The sequence below is a fragment of the Periophthalmus magnuspinnatus genome, chromosome 15 (assembly GCF_009829125.3).
Source record: "Periophthalmus magnuspinnatus isolate fPerMag1 chromosome 15, fPerMag1.2.pri, whole genome shotgun sequence".
NCBI lineage: Eukaryota > Metazoa > Chordata > Actinopteri > Gobiiformes > Gobiidae > Periophthalmus > Periophthalmus magnuspinnatus.
This window is the reverse complement of record NC_047140.1, coordinates 15,302,527-15,323,179: the sequence shown is the minus strand read 5'-3', so window position 1 is coordinate 15,323,179 and position 20,653 is coordinate 15,302,527. Positions and strand designations below refer to the sequence as shown.

Here is a 20,653-nt window from a genome sequence, read left to right as displayed (position 1 = left end):
TCACAATACAAATGCATGATTATCAATGTGCATGTAATTGAATAAATGAATGAATAAAAGATGGATAATTTTAATGCCATACTGTGGAACAAGTGAGACAAAGCAATGAAATGGAGACATGCAGGTGACAGACAGTTTACCGGAAAAGCTGCAAAACTTATACCTCTAAAATTAGATGTAAGCATCACTGTTCAGGTCCTACATATATTGTTCTTCTTCAGACTGCGGTGGTCGCTCTCACTTCCTCTTCCTTCAAACCCTGAGCAGAGTTCATTATGACACTTTGAGTCTGAAGTGCCACCTGCACCATGGCCGGACATCTGCTCATCCTCTTCATCAGTGAGTGCACATTTATGTCATTGATAGTTGTCGTAAATAGTGTTTGTAGTCTGGATCATACAGGCCACTAAATGTGTTGACTTTACTCTTTTTGGAAATGATGATAAAAGAACGAATGCTAATCTAAATATTATGTCATAACGTCAGATGAAGGGCGAGGGCGTTTATATGCACTGTGTTTGAATGAAAACATCCCAAATTAAATTCCACGAACTTTAATCCTTATCAATATTTGTTAGAGAATTTCGTCAGTTGAAAAAACAAACTTGTCATAAGATATTTCTGACAACAATTATGCCTTTGGAGGTGAATAATGCACCATTTTGTTTGTGGAAAATCACAGTAGAATTGTTACTCGTCCTCCAGCTCAGTTAACTATAATGACACATAAACACACAAGGCGACCCACAAGAAACTAAACGGGCACAAAGTTTCACATCTCTGCCAGTGTAAATAAACAAAAGTGAAATTATTCTTTCACAATAGCTTCAGAAATTTGTGCCATTATTCAACTTCAAAAGTGTCACAATCGTAATCATTAGTAGTCTACAAACATATACAACACTGTTTAAAATATTATGAATGAAACTGAATAGAGATGATATGGAACAGGAGAAACAAAAACACACAAACCTAAACCTTACAATGATGATAAGTAACACAAAACATGTCCAGTAGAATAATAATTCAGACTCAGAATAAAGATCTGGAGATATTAAGGTCCATTGGTGCTGCACTGCGGTCGCCCTCTGCTCCTGACACACTGCCCTCAGACACTGGTTGAAAATTCCGATTTCTCTACAGGGACAATAAAGTCCAGAAATCAGAATAAAATAACAATCAAACACTTTAAACAGGGTTTTATTTCAAAAGGTCTTTACCAGTTGAAATGTACAGTACATACTAACATTCCATCAACTCTACAGGTGTCCATTTTGTCGTCAAAGGACAAGGTAAACTCTTTATTTAACTCTTTAAGAAGAATGACATTTAATAACATATTTCTTCTGTTTGTGACACAGTTCTTTTAGCTCCTACACTGACAGTGGAGCCAGAACTTATCATCAACTCAGACCTGGTTCACTTAAAGTGTCAGAATATATTTAATGATTCTCAGTGCTACTTCAGTTTTGATTATTCACAATATAAAACATTCCCCTGTGAGCTCACACTGAGTGGACATGAGCTGCAGTCTTTAGTGAACATATATATATATATATATATATATATATATATATATATATATATATATATATATATATATATATATATATATATATATATATATATATATATATATAAAAACATGTCATTTTAGCTTTCATAAAGAATGCACCAGTGCCCCAGCCCCATGTGACTACAGCTGTATTAGAGCCAGTGAAGACTACAACCCCAGGTCATGTGACAGGAAGTGAGCCCAAAACCTCAAGTCCAGGTAAAACTAACAAATATTACAGAGTATATTTAATAATTGGAATTTATATATATATATATATATATATATATATATATATATATATATATATATATATATATATATATATATATATATATATACACTTCTTCACATTCTCAATCAAAAGAGCCAACCACCACCATCTTGATGTCTGGAACCCAAAATATGGCAATTTCAGGTAATAATTTGTATGCCAATATTATCTATATAAATATATACTCTCAGCTAATGTGTGTGGGGTTTCAGCTGAACCTGCTCCAAATTCCACTTTAAAAGATGATGTTTTGAAGACGGTTCAGCAGCCGACATCAGGTGAGCTGAACCTTTCAAATACAATTTCACAACCTTACTTATTATATTATTATTTTTAGGAAACATTACATATCTCATATTTTAGTTTTAGGAAACATATCCTCCAAATACATCAAAGAGGGTCAAAGTCTAACAATATTATTTCCAACTAAAGGTTCTTTTGTTTGGGATGTTTAGGATGCCTTCTGTATCCTTCTTCAGAAGGGTCACGTGATACGGTGACGTGTCTTGCTGATAATTTTCACAGATTTTGACGCCATTCTCCTACCTACTCATTTGTGAGAGACATATCATGGGAAAGCACAAAAATAAATGGGATGAAGGGCAACAAACACAAACACTGATAACGGAGGCTATTGAAATTAGAGACGATGGGGCCCATCAACTTTCAAAGACCTGGGATGTTGTCCTGGAGAAGTCAGACTGTAGATGGCGCTATTCCCGTACTAATGCAGGTAGAACAATGCTGCCAAAATCTGTAGAAATCAGTGGCAAAGCAAGTCACTGTAACATCACATAACGCTTCTGAAAAAGGATGGAGAAGGCATCCCAAACATGTCAAGATATGTGAAAACAACACACTGGACAAAACTTTGTTTGGAAACTTTACGATACATTTGGAACTACACAACAAAAAAGGAGGACAAGTTAAAGTTGCCTCTGGAGTTAAATATATAAAAAAATAAATGGTTTTGAGAAGTATTTCATTTGATTTTTTTAAGCATATCTTTTTAACTTTGTGCATGCCCTTATTTGTATTTGTATTTATTCAGTGTGTTTATGTTGCACTTTTTCACCGAAGCAAGTTCCTAGTTTGTGAACTGTGTTCACAGACTATGGCAATAAAAGTCTTCTGATTCTGAAGTATTGGTTAGTTCACATTTATTTAGTTTATAGATCAAAGGTTCTCAAACTGAGTTAAGTCCAGCAATAGTACGGGTAGTGGTTAAATGTGCACTATAAAGCTTTTCTGCCCCTTTGCTAGTCTCTATGGAGATGCTATTCCCTTTCCTGGAAAGTTCCACATTATGGTATTAAACTGAATCCATCTCAATGGAGGCAAACAGGTAATAACACAAAGCCAAATTTCAGGTCAAATCTATAGAGAGATCATAGACGACTCAAAGGTTTTTCTGACCAATACAAATATATAATTGAATAAATGTAACATAGATAAGGTTATATTGTGGAAAATTCTTTACAAAGGTATCCATGGAGATAAGGAGGTGGCACACCATCTGAGTACCCTGCACTAGAAAAGTTACATAGTGGACCTTTTTCCCATAGACAATAAGACAATTTTGACCAGAGTAAACAGTCAGATATAATATTACCACACATGCAACATGCAAACTTTTATTAACGTGATAAATCTGTCCTAATCAAACCAAAAACAATAAAACTGTTCTGAATTGAAGTTAGCTTTGACTTGGTGCTATAAGTGACCAGTTGTTGTGTGAAACAGTGAGGTGGGTTTGGAAGCTGGTGGTTCTGCTGACTGTCTGTGGAGTGACTGTGGGCAGTGTCCTCCTGGTGCTCTCAGTTCTCTGCACTTCCTATTTCAAGCAAAGTGCATTTTCCTTTCTATTTACTAACTGTTTTGGATCCATTGCATTCTAGGTCCAAAACCAGAAGTGAGTGTTGAAGTTCATAATGACCTGGTTGGCATTTTCTGCTCGCTGATTGGATCTGCAAACTCCCAAACAATGTGTCACCTGTACTACGGAGAATCACTGCGCCCATTCCTCACAAAATATGTTGAGGTAAAAGTGACGGACAGCAGATGGTTTTGCCATTTTTTCATCTCTTCATATGATTTGTGGAGAGGTCTTGATACTTTGAAGACAAAAGAAATCAGTTGTGACTACAGTTTAGAAAAAGGAGACAAATCCCCTCGCAGTGATGGATACGACATGAGCGGTAGGTCCAATTCAAAAATGATTAGAGGTGTATTAAAAACATGAATATATATATATATATATAAAAAAAAAAACATGTCATTTTAGCTTTCATAAAGAATGCACCAGTGCCCCAGCCCCATGTGACTACAGCTGTATTAGAGCCAGTGAAGACTACAACCCCAGGTCATGTGACAGGAAGTGAGCCCAAAACCTCAAGTCCAGGTAAAACTAACAAATATTACATATATATTATATTATTATATATTATATATACACTTCTTCACATTCTCAATCAGAAGAGCCAACCACCACCATCTTGATGTCTGGAACCCAAAATATGGCAATTTCAGGTAATAATTTGTATTCCAATATTATCTATATAAATATATATTCTCAGCTAATGTGTGTGTGGGGTTTTCAGCTGAACCTGCTCCAAATTCCACTTTAAAAGATGATGTTTTGAAGACGGTTCAGCAGCCGACATCAGGTGAGCCGAACCTTTCAAATACAATTTCACAACCTCACTTATTATATTATTATTTTTAGGAAACATATTACATATCTCATATTTTAGTTTTCGGAAACATATCCTCCAAATACATCAAAGAGGGTCAAAGTCTAACAATATTATTTCCAAATAAAGGTTCTTTTGTTTGGGATGTTTAGGATGCCTTCTGTATCCTTCTTCAGAAGGGTCATGTGATACGGTGACGTGTCTTGGTGATAATTTTCATAGATTTTGGTGCCATTCTAGCGCCTCCTCATTTGTGAGAGACATATCATGGGAAAGCACAAAAACAACTGAGATGAAGGGCAACAAACACAAACACTGATAACGGAGGCTATTGAAATTAGAGACGATGGGGCCCATCAACTTTCAAAGACCTGGGATGTTGTCCTGGAGAAGTCAGACTGTAGATGGCGCTATTCCCGTACTAATGCAGGTAGAACAATGCTGCCAAAATCTGTAGAAATCAAGTCACTGTAACATCACATAACGCTTCTGAAAAAGGATGGAGAAGGCATCCCAAACATGTCAAGATATGTGAAAACAACACACTGGACAAAACTTTGTTTGGAAACTTTAAGATACATTTGGAACTACACAACAAAAAAGGAGGACAAGTTAAAGTTGCCTCTGGAGTTAAATATATAAAAAAATAAATAGTTTTGAGAAGCATTGGTTAGTTCACATTTATTTAGTTTATAGATCAAAGGTTCTCAAACTGAGGTAAGTCCAACAATAGTACAGGTAGTGGTAGTGGTTAAATGTGCACTATAAAACTTTTCTGCCCCTCTGCTAGTCTCTATGGAGATGCTATTCCCTTTCCTGGAAAGTTCCCCATTATGGTATTAAACTGAATCCATCTCAATGGAGACAAACAGGTAATAACACAAAGCCAAATTTCAGGTCAAATCTATAGAGAGATCATAGACGACTCAAAGGTTTTTCTGACCAATACAAATATATAATTGAATAAATGCAACATAGATAAGGTTATATTGTGGAAAATTCTTTACAAAGGTATCCCTGGAGATAAGGAGGTGGCACACCATCTATGTACCCTGCACTAGAAAAGTTACATAATGGACCTTTTTCCTATAGACAATAAGACATCTTTGACCAGAGTAAACAGTCAGATATAATATTACCACACATGCAACATGCAAACTTTTATTAATGTGATAAATCTGTCCTAATCAAAACTAAAAACAATGAAATTTTTCGCCGAGCCGGTCGATCCTATATATATATATGTGGGACTTTTCGTTCATGTTCAGGGGGTGAAAAATGGGATCAAAGAGGAGGAAAAAAAATAATAAGAAGAAAAAGAAACCAAGGAAGAACAATACCCCTCGCCATCACTTTGTGAATGGCGAGGGCTAATAAAACTGAATTGAAGTTAGCTTTGACTTGGTGCTATAAGTGACCAGTTGTTGTGTGAAACAGTGAGGTGGGTTTGGAAGCTGGTGGTTCTGCTGACTGTCTGTGGAGTGACTGTGGGCAGTGTCCTCCTGGTGCTCTCAGTTCTCTGCACTAAACAAGCTCCTGGTGAGAAATGCCCTCTGCCCTTTTCACTCATTACAACTGTGTGTGGAGACGATTCTAATGTGAAGTATTGTTTTTGTCTGTTTTTTGGCAGCAAATTCAAACCACACCAAGTAAGAATTTTCTCTAATTATTATTTTTCATACAGATTTCATGAAATTAGCTCCATGATCAAACTTGCTTGGCAAATCCAGAATGATATATCTCTGTATTATTTATACAGAGGGACATCAGTCTGGTCCCCACTCCCTCCATAACGACTCAGGCCAGAACCAAACATGATCGTGAAATCAGATTTGTTTATTTCAGTGACACAAGTAAAACAAAGGAGCTCATTGGTCGCCCATGATTTTTGACAAATGACTCCCTTGTGATTTTTTTTTTCTTTTGTTTTTTGTTGTAAGCAGCCATACTTGTTTTGATTCAGACAGACCATGTGTGTCTGTGATTGGCTAATCCATCTGTCAGTCACGCCCATCTGAACTCGGGGAGATTCACCTGTGACCAGACTCGTGTCTTCATGAAGTACTGAAGAAGTTTGAATTCTGGGTTCCAGTCAATGATCAAATCATTTCCACAACTGTATCTGTTCCCTTACCAAAAAATAGATAAAAAAAAAAACAAAACAAAAACAAAAACATTTAATTACAAATTAAATTAAACTTTACAACATAATTTGATAAACACACACAAAAAGATAATATAATTAGACAGAGTACAAGTGCAAATGACTGCATCAGTCTCTGTGCTCTTTTCTTACATGTAATAATAACAAACAAACAAACCAAGACATTTTGTGTAGGTCAGTCAGTGGATGTGTAAACAATACATACATATAATACAGGATGACAGTCAAATGTCTTCATAAACTGTCCTTCCCTTTTCACAGATCACAGGACAGTAACCTTGGTAATGTTCACTAACTGTTACATTTAGTCTATACCAAATCTGTACAGGAAGTGACTGTGTCTGTTTTAGATGCAGTTGACCCACAGAATCCCACCAGCAGCAACATGGTAAGTGACCCAAACCCAATGCATTTCACACAGTACCCCTTTTTATGACATTCTCTGATGTAATTAATATTCTTTAGGCTGCGAGTGGAAGTGCATGTTACAGTTTGATCACGTCTGCTCCAGCAATCAAGGGCACATCCAGTGAGTTCAGAATGAATAAATAAATGATTATCATACATAAGTTTTCATTTTTTCATTTCTCTTGATCTGTTTTGAAGTGATCGACAGAAAGGAGCTTAAACGTGAAGTCCAATATGACGTAAGAACTCATGTACTGTAAAATAAACATCTCTACAAACTGTGAAAGAACATATGTAGAACATATGTATGATACTTGATATAGTTTTGTCTGATTTGAATGTTTTTTTTTTCTGTATGAAGGGTAAAAGATGATATTTCTCTCTGTCTTTTAGAGCAGCACATATCACCTCTATGCCACCATCCAAGACGACCCACTCCCTGCATCTGTGGTTGACAGCTATCTTTAGATATATTTATAAAAATGTGCCATATTTTACAGTTTGGATAATGGTACTGTTTTATGCCTTTAAAGTCTCAATCTGACTTGCATCATTTGGGCTCCTTCCTTTTGATATACACATTTGTTTTAGAAATAACAGAATAATAAATAAAGGGAATGTATTTTCATTGCTACTTTCCAGCTTTAAAGAGGAAAACATTTTTTACCCTCTGAGATTCCCCTCTCTTTGCTCTCTGTGCTAAATCCCTTTTCCTTCAGAGCACTGTTACAGCAAATTCAGCATATATTTTATTAATTAAACACATTGCATCAAGTTTGTGAAGCTGTAGTGTATTGTATCATGCTTTAGTACATGTATGAAAAATGGCCGTGTGGGAGCATGGCCGACGTACATTTGCAGGCTGAGCAGTGGACAGGATTGTATCGCTAACTGTAAGGAGAGTTCAAAAAGGGGCTGGGAGAGATTGCTAAATGACTCAAACATGCATGGGCAGCACCTAAAACCTCTTCAGGCATGTTTTTGATGAGGGAACAATGATGTAACACAGTAGAAAGCTTCATAAAGTTGATTTTGCATAATGCACCGTCTTTAATGCATTTTCCTTTCCTTTAATGTGTGTTTTTTCATTAGTTTGATTTACTGTACAAATGTGTTTGTTTTACATGCAACATTTAAGTTCATATTATATGTTTGATTGTTTTATTGAAAGAATTACAAAATGTTATTATTTTATTACTGTGACTTCAAGCTGTCAGGGCCCAGCAGGTGGAGTCAGCATCATTTTTTTCTATCTCCTGGCGTATGACATTTTTTATTTTTCTAAGGTTAATGTTTTTGCAAAGTGTCAATTATCAAATAAATACTTTTTCTGTGGTTGGTATAATGTTTAATAAAATGTAAATCTATAAATAATAAAGAGATTCAACATATTCAACATTTGGAATAATGAGTGTTTACGTATCAATCTACGTTCCTACCCTCACCTATGATCCTGAGCTCTGGATAATGACCAAAAGGACAAGATCATGGGTACAAGTGGCTGAAATGGGTTTCCTCTGCAGGGTGACTGGGCCCTTAGAGATGGGGTGAGGGGCTCAGTCACACGGGAGGAGCTCGGAGTATGAGGTTATGAGGTATATGAGGTTTAATCATTGTTGGTTATTATGTATCTCTATTATCTCTGCATGTTCCAATGTGCGTAATTGAGAGGCAAGATTTACCAGTCCCAGAAACATATGGTACATTGTTGGTTTATGAGTGAAGTCCTGTGTTTTTTTTCCCTTTATATTTTCTTCGTAATCAGCCATATTTGTTTTGCTTTAATCACACACATCTGTTCAACTTTTCTTTTTGTATGTGTATTCTATTTATATATATATTTTTTTATTTAATGATCATTAGCCGCTACATAACAAATCAAGCTAAAAAAAAGAAAGAAAGAAAGCACCACTTCCTCACTGAAAATACAAAGGTTAAGAAGCTTGATCTGATTTTCCTGTGAGAAATGACGACGTGTGCCTCAACACTACTGCAGTTTGACACCACAGTTCGTAATGGCCGTACATCTTAGTTGTCATCTTAATGAGTAAGGCAAGGCAAGTTTATTTGTCAGGCACAAGAGTAAGAAAGACATTAAAACCATAATAAAAACAAATCTTAAATAAAAAAATATATATATATATATCATCATAAGATTTACATTAAAAGAGAAGAGTGCAGAGTAAAACCCTTTCAGTCGTATGCACAACTAAAAAGAAAGGTTTTGAGTCTTGATTTAAACATTGTCAAAGTAGAGGTCTGTGTCACATCTTCAGGAAGACTGGTCCAGGTTTTAGTTGCATAAAACTGAAACACTGATTCCCCGTGTTTAGTCCTGACTCTGGGCACTAACAGGAGGCCGGTCCCTGAAGTCCCTGAAGTGTGTGAGATGGTTCATATGACACTAACATGTGGGAGATGCACTTTAGGTCTCTTATCTGAGTCACAGGAGCCAGTGCAGAGACCTGAGCACAGGACTTATGTGCTCATACTTCCTGGTTCTAGTCAGGACCGAGCAGCAGCGTTCTGGATGTACTAGAGTTCTCTTAAGACTCGTTTGGAGAGGCCAGTGAGCAGGCCGTTACAGTAGTCTAACCTACTGTAGACAAATGCATGAATAAGTCTCTGTAAATCTGGTTTTGACAGTATACCTTTAATTTTTTAAATGTTTTTAAATGGTGAAAAGCTGCAGATGTTGTTGATTTGATGTGGCTGTTAAAGTTCAAGTCTGAGTCCATTGTTACCCCTAGATTTCTAGCATGATTTGAAGGTTTTAGAGAGAGAGACTGGAGGTGACTGCTGACACTTTCTCTATGTTTCTGTGGGCCAAAGATGATGAATTCAGTCTTGTCTGAGTTTAGCAGAAGAAAGTTGTTTTGCATCCACACACTGATCTGTTGGATGCAGTGACAGAGTGAATCCACTGGTCCATATTCACCTGCTGCCAGTGAGATATAGATCTGAGTGTCATCTGCATAAATGTGGTAGGACACATTATTGCTGCGTCTTAACTGGCCTAACGGCAGCATGTAGAAAATGAACAACAGGGGTCCCAGGATTGACCCCTGGGGAACCCCACAGGTCAGGGACATTTTACCTGAGACACATTTTCCATTTTCAACTAAGTACTCCTTGTTTTCTATATAGGACACGAGAGTTGTTACTACAACTTCTGATAATGTCAGAAAAATACCTCTCCCTTGTTCTATAAACTGTAGTTGTACATGTGCATCTTTTCTTCATAAATCTCATAATGAACCTGGAGCTTTGACTCGTGCCATTCCCACTCAGCCTTCCGGTATTCAAATTATTGTTAATTGTACATTTCAACATGTAACACTGGCTCGTCTCTGCCTTCAAATTCATTGAGTGTGACTTTTCAAGTATTTATGATCAAACTAATGATTTTAGGAAATAACGTTACAAATATGAATTAACTTCTCAATAATAATTGTTGTATCAATATATTATAGCACTTTTTCTTATGTTGTTCCAAACCAAATCATGATTGGAATTTTTTTTTCGGTAACACTTTAAAATACGGTCCGGGACTTACGGTGGTAGTTAGTAGATACTTGACTGGTAGTTACGGTGGTACTTACAGTGGTAGTTTGTGGTACTTACAGTGGTACTTATAGTGGTACTTACAGTGGTACTTATAGTGGTACTTACAGTGGTAGTTTGTGGTACTTACAGCGGTACTTATAGTGGTACTTACAGTGGTACTTACAGTGGTACTTATAGTGGTACCAGAAGTGATACTTAGACTAATAACTACTGGTACTAGTACTGGTACTTACTGCAAAATCATATGAAGTGAATGGTATTAAAGAATATGGTGTTATTAGGCATATGAATCTTTGATTTCATTATACGTTCATAGAAAATACACAAGACAAAACACTGTGAAAACACAAACACTATATTATGACAAATTTCACATTAATACGACAATCAGATTTAAAAGAAATTTCCAATAATGACAATAACAAATAAATGACACGTTTTAAATGAACATGACAGTGATACATACTGTAAAATATCAATACTTTAACTGCTATTTTAAAGCGAGACATTATGGTACTTGCACTATTAATTACTGGTACTTACTGTAGTTTATACTGGTAATTACTAGTACTTTCCGTGGTACTTACTGCTGTATGTACTGGTAATTACCATAATAGTTACTATGGTAATTACCAGTACATACAGCAGTAAGTACCACGGAAAGTACTAGTAATACTATTTATACTGGTAATTACTAGTACTTTCCGTGGTACTTACTGCTGTATGTACTGGTAATTACCATAATAGTTACTATGGTAATTACCAGAACATACAGCAGTAAGTACCACGGAAAGTACTAGTAATTACCAGTATAAATAGTATTACTAGTACTTTCCGTGGTACTTACTGCTGTATGTACTGGTAATTACCATAGTAACTATTATGGTAATTACCAGTACATACAGCAGTAAGTACCACGGAAAGTACTAGTAATTACCAGTATAAACTACAGTAAGTACCAGTAATTAATAGTGCAAGTACCATAATGTCTCGCTTTAAAATAGCAGTTAAAGTATTGATATTTTACAGTATGTATCACTGTCATGTTCATTTAAAACGTGTCATTTATTTGTTATTGTCATTATTGGAAATTTCTTTTAAATCTGATTGTCGTATTAATGTGAAATTTGTCATAATATAGTGTTTGTGTTTTCACAGTGTTTTGTCTTGTGTATTTTCTATGAACGTATAATGAAATCAAAGATTCATATGCCTAATAACACCATATTCTTTAATACCATTCACTTCATATGATTTTGCAGTAAGTACCAGTACTAGTACCAGTAGTTATTAGTCTAAGTATCACTTCTGGTACCACTATAAGTACCACTGTAAGTACCACTGTAAGTACCACTATAAGTACCGCTGTAAGTACCACTGTAAGTACCACTATAAGTACCACTGTAAGTACCACAAACTACCGCTGTAAGTACCACAAACTACCACTGTAAGTACCACTGTAAGTACCACTATAAGTACCGCTGTAAGTACCACTGTAAGTACCACTATAAGTACCGCTGTAAGTACCACAAACTACCACTGTAAGTACCACTGTAAGTACCACTGTAAGTACCACTGTAAGTACCACTATAGGTACCACTGTAAGTACCACAAACTACCACTGTAAGTACCACCGTAACTACCAGTCAAGTATCTACTAACTACCACCGTAAGTACTGGTAAGTCCCGGACCTTTTTTTCTTTTTTTTTCCTGAAAACTAAATGGCGCTTAGGTGTTTATACTAGTCTAAATATACTTCCTTTTATATCCAGTAGCTATGTGCTGCCTACATTTGTGTTTTTTAATAGGGCAGTGTGTGGACAGGTACATGTTTACACCGGTGTGAAGGACCCGTCCCCTCCAGGTGTGCTCTGGGTGCACTGAGGCAGCAGAAGGACATTTGACTGGTGTGCTTTACAGACTAAAAGAATAAAAGTTAGTGAAGTTAAGTTTATCTAAAGTACAGGGCAATATATGAAGAGTCCAGAGGAAGATTGTTTTGGGGAAAGAGTGATTTTTCAGAGAAGACTCGAAATATGTCTCACCTTACACCATTGGACCTGCAGATAAAACACTGAAGCTGGATGTGTATAATTGTACAGACAGGACACACCTCAGAGGGACAGAGGACACACCTCAGAGGGACAGAGGACACACCTCAGAGGGACAGAGGACACACCTCAGAGGACAGAGGACACACCTCAGAGGACAGAGGACAGCAGGTGAGTCTGTTTATTACACTGGCTGTTTGTGGTTGTGTCTGATTCTTTTGTCTCTAAACATCAGATGTGAGTTTAGTTAAAGCCTCACTGCTCCTGTGTCAGATTAACAACGTTGATTATGGCAGAAACCTCTGTTATATGTGCTGGACGAAAGAACGACCTGTGAACGACTCCTGAATGTGCTGTGAATGCTCATATAGGGATGCACCAATAGCACTGCAAAAGCAAATATGAGTATTTTGAGTACTCACCAATACTGAGTAAAAATACCGCTTCCAGACATTATTTTTACTGGTGTTTGATATAATTTATTATATAACTCATTTCACAAGATTTTTATAGTATAGTTTTTATAGTATAGACTGTACTTTTCTATCTTAGAATTCTTATCTTATCTACTGAAATCATTGTAGTTAGGCATAATTACAATATAATTTATGTGAACTATAATATATATATAAAACACCTTTAGAGTCCTAAAGTCTGTGACAGTCACATGTGATTACAGTTGTGCTTAATTTGCAGAACAGTGAATGTGCAGCTTTATGTCCAGAGCTGCTCTGTGGAGAGATGAGCTGTGAGTCAAACAAGAGGCACAGGTACAATGGTATCGGCTCTTGGTATCTACAGCCCATTGATGAGTACGAGTACTGTCACCGGATACTGGTATCAGTATCTGTGCATCCCTACTCTTTAATATGCGCATTAACGCAAAATCATAGCATCCAAAGCCTCACAATAAATATAAAAATAATGGGATCCTAAAATCCTCTCTTATTTAATCTTCAATCCTTCCAAATGATCTGATGATTATAAATCTGTTTGTATTAAGATACGGACCTGTCAGCTGGTGCTGGTGCTGGCTGCACTCTTTCCTATGAAGATTAAGCCAATCATTTCTTAAAGTGTTATATTTATTCTGTACTGTTTTGAAATGCATTAATATATTTATTGCACATAATTTATTGACATTTTCTACATAATGTTAGCACTGAAACTATTGAGTGATGTTTACTATTTAAAGCTTAATGCACTTTGAATTATTGTGCTAAGGATATGACTTTTATACAAAGAGTACTCTGTGATGAAACAAATATTTATACATGTACATGTATTTGAATTATGATCATTATGCCGATTTATTGTGACAAATTGTTATACTGTCAGTTACTTTTTGTAACTTAGCTGTGATACATGGGTTATGGTTTTACTTATTGCTGGTCCTGTTTTGTACAGGTCAGGTTCCAGAACTGGATGGCGAGCTAGAAGGCCTCGAGCCTGGACAAATATTGAGTGCGCCCGTCTGCCAGTGTGGTAGGAGGTGCTGCAGCCGCTCCCCCCACACACACTTGCACGCACACCAACAATCTCTGCTGGTGATAGGTTTTTTGGACTTTGCAAGTATTGCACAAACCGACAACTGGTTCACCGATCCTCAAAATCTGAACTCTTTTTGCGCCTATGTGGATTTATGGACCCTTTTTGCACTTACGTGGATTATGAACTATTTTTATGAACAGTGGGAAAAAATCTCAGCTTGCGCACTCAACCTAAGTAACTCCTTAAATGCACTGGATCCATTTTTGTTCTACATCACACACAGGCCTTGTAAATTATTGTATATAATGTCTGTTTGTCTATGGCACTTTTGTAAATAACATCACAACTGAGCTCAATTCCAATATTTGAGTCTGGTTTTCATTGAGCACCCCATTTTCCTCCAAGCCAACCTATATCTTCTGATGCTAGCCTATTTTATTGTATTATTATTATTATCATTGGGAGTTATTATATGATTATCATATTGCAGCATTATACATGCTACACTAGCTTGCTCTTGTTTTTTGGTATTTTCGCTCTCGTTACCTTACTCATTGGAATTTTTATGCTACTCTTCAGATTCTGCTGTCTGGACCGTCCCAGCTCCTGGCTCTGCTCCTGCTTCCCAGTCCTGGTACAGTCTTGTCTCGTCTCGTCTCTGCATTCCACGTTTCTGGACCCTACTCTACACCCTGCTCTTCTCCCTGGCTCTGGTCGACCTGTCTCCACCTCTGCGCCCCAAGTTCCCCGACCCCGGCTCGCATCTCGCTCCCTGCTCCAGCGTCACCCGCACCGTCTCTTCCGCACGCCCCATCCTGCCCCTGGATCCTGACCCGCACCTTGCCCCTGTCTCATCGCCAGATCAACCTACATTATTGACTATATTTTCACAACCTGTAAATAAACACTGTAAATATTCCCCGAGTACTGCACTTTTTGGTCCAATTGCCCTGCCATTATGACACTAACAACTAACAATAAAGCAGTTTTCAAGCCACCCAAAGAAAGCACTGGCTCCAATTGACTTCTGTTGAAAAAATGCTTGTCCTCTCTCGATAACGGCCACTTTCAGGCTTCTCACTCTGGCCTTAAAATGTTTGTTTAATCCAGCTCTGCATGATCCTGATGTTTATTTCACTATTTTCTCCATAAATTAGGTTATGAACAGGGTGATTAGTGAAGATCAGAGTGAGACAACCTTGTAAACAGGATTAATGAAACAAGAATGAAGATAAATACAGTTCCAAGTATGTATTGCTGAAAGAACAATATTAAAACATGGTTAAAATAAAAAAAAGGATTTCATAATAATAAAAAAAACAGTAGTAGTTGAGTTCACTGTTCAGCGTTTCCATGAATCATATACAATTCTCTGTTACGACAAATATCTAAGTTTGTGCATTTTTACTAATTTGTTGTTCATTTCTTAATAGATTACTCGTGCAATTAAAGTGCCAAAATTGTACTTAAGTTTTACACATTAAAGATGAACTATGTAACTTTTAATGTGTAGAGTCTGTCAACTGCTTGGTCCCATTTTTTGCCTGTTATATCCCTGTTTATTAAGTATCTACACAGAGAAAAGCTGCCAGTTACAGGTTAGATCTGAGGAGAGGCGAGCTTGCTCACAATAAGAATGCATGATTATCAATGTACATGTAATTGAATAAATGAATGAATAAAAGATGGATAAGTTTAATGCCATACTGTGTAACAAGTGAGACAAAGTAATTAAATGGAGACATGGAGGTGTTTAGATGCTTTATGGAGAGGTCTTGATACTTTGAAGACAAAAGAAATCAGTTGTGACTACAGTTTAGAAAATGGAGACAAATCCCCTCGCAGTGATGGATACGACATGAGCGGTAGGTCCAATTCAAAAATGATTAGAGTGTGTATTAAAAACATGAATATATATATATATATATATATATATATATATATATATATATATATATATATATATATATATATATATAAATGTCATTTTAGCTTTCATAAAGAATGCACCAGTGCCCCAGCCCCATGTGACTACAGCTGTATTAGAGCCAGTGAAGACTACAGCCCCAGGTCATGTGACAGGAAGTGAGCCCAAAACCTCAAGTCCAGGTAAAACTAACCAAAGTGGGATAACATATAATTATACAGGGATTTATTAAAGATGACGGTGTAGCTTTTATTGAACCAATGACTTTGCTGTCTAATTGTCTTCCTTATTTATTCATTTACATAGAAATGTACATACAAAGAGAGGACAAATCATATACAGTATCATAACATAACAAGACAAAACTTGTAGGGACTAAGTGCTATTTACAATTGTACGTGACAAGTTTGTGTTGATTATAGTGATGTGAAGTTCACAAACCAGTTGGCTCTTTTGAGCAGTTTCTTAATGTGAATATTTGGAACCTCATTTTTTTTAAAGAACCAAATGTTTGTCTTTCCTGAACCAACCAGAGAGAACAAACCCAAAGATTCAGATCCCACAAAGAAGTTGAAAGTCCCTTCACTAGTTGTGTGTACGTGTGATTTTTGTGTGGTTTGGAGCAACTGAAGTTGGATTGTTGTTTAAAATTGAAACTTTTCTGTTATATCAACAATTTTGTGAAGTCCTGCAAGGAGACTGCTGTTGAACTACCTGGAGTGCAGCTGAAGCAAAGCACTCACATGTTCTCATTCTGCTCTGAAACAATGACCTCCACCATACACATATTTATCAATGAGTCTATGCTGTGCTCAAATCCTTCAGCAGATCAGGACAACATTTACAAAATCTACACACATTGTAAAGTAAATCTAAACAGGAAAATGCCTAAACATATGGACAAAATAAACACCCTTCAATTACAATGTAAATAGAGGGCCACTGTGCTTGCCTAGATACACCAGGGGGGCGCTATAGTTCCGCTTCAGGAACTTCTGATATTTATCCAAAAATAACAAATGATTTTTCTTGTATTGATTTGGACAATGTGTCATCCTTCATCCCTGTAACAGTTGAGACTGAGATCAGTTTAACAACAGGTAACAGCTCAAAAATATCATGACAGTTTGTGGTCCAAGAGGGTGATGTAATACATTCATTTGTTGTTCTTTCTGCAGCTTTGCCTTCATCGAGGACTCTGATGTTGGCTGTTTTTATTCTCTTACTGCATACAGTGATAGCTCTTAGCCTCCTCTTAGCACTGAGCTTCTGCTGCACAAAAATACTCAGTACGAAATATCACCAGAACCTACTGACCTTATTCAGGAAGTTGGCAAGACTTTGCATAGAGCCGCCAATCTCCACAGTAGATACTCTAAGTTATAGAACAACTATAAAGAACTTTTTGGATACACCCGAAAGCATTGGTTCCAATTGATTTCTCTTGAAAATTTGTTGCTCCCCTCTCTATAACGGCCACTCTCAGGCTTCTCATTCTAGCCTTAAAATGTTTGTTTTATCTCTACATGATCCTGATGTTTATTTCACTATTTTGAACATAAAGTAAGTTATTATTGTTCATAACAGACCAATTAGATGCCACCTAAATGCACTCCTTTTTACAGTGTCTTTCCCTTTATGCTGTGTGACCCTCCTCTGCCTCATCTCCACTGCAGCAGCAGAACTATCAGCCTCCTAATCCTCTCCATCTTCACTCCTGTCTGAATGTTTATAAGAACACATTTTTACATTGACATTTTATGTTCATCTTGTTAAAGGTCTCAAGGATGAATCAAAACAGGTAAGAGATTTAAAATGTTGATCTACAGTCATGGTACAAAACTAAGAGTGACAGTTTCCCTGTTTTCTTTGTAGGTGACATAAACTCGGAGGATCGAAACAGCGAGGCTCTGGTAATAACACTTTATATTATAATAGATTTTTAATGTTGCACTAACTTTTTGGAAGGAGGGTACACTGCATTCTTGTCTTGTCATGAGGATTATATTGTTTTGCTGAGAATGTTACACAGTATGTCATTTTGAAGTTTTATGTCCCCTTGGAGACAAGCAGGTGATGCCACCAGCCCATGTTATAGGTCATATCTGTGATCCCACTCACAAGAAGAATACATGTTTTTCAAAATATTTTTTACAATAAAACACAATGGCTCCTGAAGCCCCTTGGTTCACTTTGGAGCAGATCGATACAGTCTGCAAGTGTTTCCACTGTCTGAAGTGAAACATATGGGGCCATTTTAGACCTGACACTGAATATTTTTATAGTTTGAAATATTATTGAGGACGGTTCATATTTTTGCATCGTGAGGAGAAAACACATGAACATATTCTATATACAATAAATTGAAGATATATACAATAAAAGTCAAATGGTTTTAAGTATCCACATGTTTGTCTCTCATATGTTGCATTTACTGTTGTATTTCTAATAAAGGCCCTGTCTGAAGTGAACGCTCCTGCAGCTTCCACCATCTATTGTTTACCTGGTGAGAGTCTCGTTTAACACAGTAAATATTCAATGTAACCCTCAATGAAATGTGTCACTTATGTACATAATACTCTTTTGGACAGAATCCCTGACTGTGAACAGAGAAGAGCCTGGACACGTTACAGACTAAACATATGATGATGTCCTGATTTCAGATGGAGCCAGTATAACTCATTCATTATTTTTAAAGAAATATTCAACTTTGTGATCAGTACATGATGAACCTTATTGTGGTTTGTTAGAGATTAGGGATCCAGACTTGTTATATTAATCTTCCAGATCCCACCAGATCACATATTTGGCTTTAATAAGAGCAGCACTTTCTGAAGCTTTTGTAAATAAATAAATAAATAATCATTTTCATTATATAACATTTTTAAGTTAACGTGAAATAACATGTGTGAGATTATGGTGTCTGTGACAAATAGAAAATTGACAAATGACTTCCTGTTCTCATGAAATCATACTGTAGCGTTCTGGTTTAAGGAAACACCAAAATATATTCTGGTGGTTTATTTTTTGAACACAATGCTACAATGGAAACTGAAGTGACATTTGAGGTTCAGAGTGAGATGACCTTGCAAACAGGGTTAATGAAACACGCATGAAGCTAAATACAGTTCCAGGTATGTTTTGTCTTAGAGAACAATATGAAAACATGGTGAAAAGATTAAAACAAAATTTAATCATTGTAAAAAAATATATATATAGTAGCTGAGTTCAGTAGCTGCATTGTTAGTTTGTTTAACTGTTTTTAATCTAAGTTTAGTTTCAATCTAAATGAAAACAACTTGTTTCCATGAATCATATAAAAATTTCTGTTCTGACAAATATCTCAGTTTGTAAATTTTTACTCATTTGTTGTTCATTTCTTAATACATTACTTATGCAATTAAAGTACCAGTATTGTGCTTAAGTTTTACACATTAAAGCTGAACTATGTAACTTTTAATGTGGAGGGTTAACTGCTTGGCCCCATTTTTTGCCTGTTATATTTCTGTCAAATAAAAGTATCTACACAGAGAAAAGCTGCCAGTTCCAGGTTAGATCTGAGGAGAGACGAGCTTGCTCACAATAAGAATGCATGATTATCAATGTACATGTAATAAATAAATGAATAAGATAAGTTTAATGCCATGCGGTGGAACCATTCAGACAAAGTAATGAAATGGAGACATGCAGGTGACAGAGAGTTTACCAGAAAAGCTGCAAAACTTATACCTCTAAAATTAGATGTAATCATCAGTGTTCAGGTCCTACATATATTGTTCTTCTTCAGACTGCGGTGGTCGCTCTCACTTCCTCTTCCTTCAAACCCTGAGCAGAGTTCATTATGACACTTTGAGTCTGAAGTGTCACCTGCGCCATGGCTGGACATCTGCTCATCCTCTTCATCAGTGAGTGCACATTTATGTCATTGATAGTTGTAGTAAATAGTGTTTGCAGTCTGGATCATACAGGCCACTAAATGTGTTGACTTTACTCTTTTTTAGAAGTAATGGTAAAAGAACAAGCTCTAATCTAAATATGACGTCATTGTGTCAGATGGACGGCGAGGGTGTTTATATGCACTGTTTTTGAATGAAAATATCCCAAATTAAAATCCATGAACTTCAATCATCAATATTTGTTAGGGATTTGCTGTCAGTTGGAAAGACAAACTTGCCATAAGACAAATTTGCCTGTCCTCTACCTCAGTAATTACACTGCCTGGTAAAAAAAAAGTCGCCACCTGGATTTAAGTAAGCAAAAAGGTACGAGCCTCCTGCAGTTGGTCAGGTCTAGGTTCAGCAACAGTCTGTGCTCAGCTGACACGTGAATATACTGAATGACCAGGTTATTCCATCAATGGATTTTTTCTTCCCTGATGCCACGGGCATATTCCAAGATGACAATGTCAGGATTCATCGGGCTCAAATTGTGAAAGAGTGGATCAGGAGCATGAGACATCATTTTCATACATGGATTGTCCACCACAGAGTCCAGACCTTAACCCCATTGAGAATCTTTGGGA

The 20,653-nt window shown here is 36.6% G+C and overlaps 1 protein-coding gene and 1 long non-coding RNA gene across 2 annotated transcripts; both read left to right on the top strand.

Annotated features, from left to right (window-relative positions):
- Positions 1 to 289: 289 nt before the first annotated feature.
- Positions 290 to 1,396, top strand: LOC117382610 (uncharacterized). Its single transcript, XR_008648987.1, has 3 exons — positions 290 to 339; positions 1,266 to 1,292; positions 1,362 to 1,396. It is a non-coding gene; the product is annotated as an uncharacterized LOC117382610 (long non-coding RNA).
- Positions 1,397 to 3,804: 2,408 nt separating this feature from the next.
- LOC117382608 (uncharacterized) lies at positions 3,805 to 7,562 on the top strand. The gene is made up of 11 exons (XM_055227484.1): positions 3,805 to 4,027; positions 4,114 to 4,230; positions 4,308 to 4,358; positions 4,430 to 4,495; positions 5,960 to 6,061; positions 6,153 to 6,171; positions 6,948 to 6,967; positions 7,037 to 7,074; positions 7,152 to 7,215; positions 7,293 to 7,333; positions 7,488 to 7,562. Exons 1-11 carry the CDS (start codon positions 3,814 to 3,816, stop codon positions 7,560 to 7,562), a joined length of 807 nt encoding a protein of 268 aa, XP_055083459.1. The 5' UTR covers positions 3,805 to 3,813.
- The last annotated feature ends 13,091 nt before the right edge of the window (positions 7,563 to 20,653 follow it).

Bases quoted from the DNA above. Each gene is read 5' to 3' on its own strand.
- LOC117382608 (XM_055227484.1), top strand. From the start codon at position 3,814: ATGTGTCACCTGTACTACGGAGAATCACTGCGCCCATTCCTCACAAAA. The intron at 4,359-4,429 runs GTAATAATTTGT...TGGGGTTTTCAG, and splicing joins CCAAAATATGGCAATTTCAG to CTGAACCTGCTCCAAATTCC. The intron at 6,968-7,036 runs GTAATGTTCACT...TGTCTGTTTTAG, and splicing joins ATCACAGGACAGTAACCTTG to ATGCAGTTGACCCACAGAAT.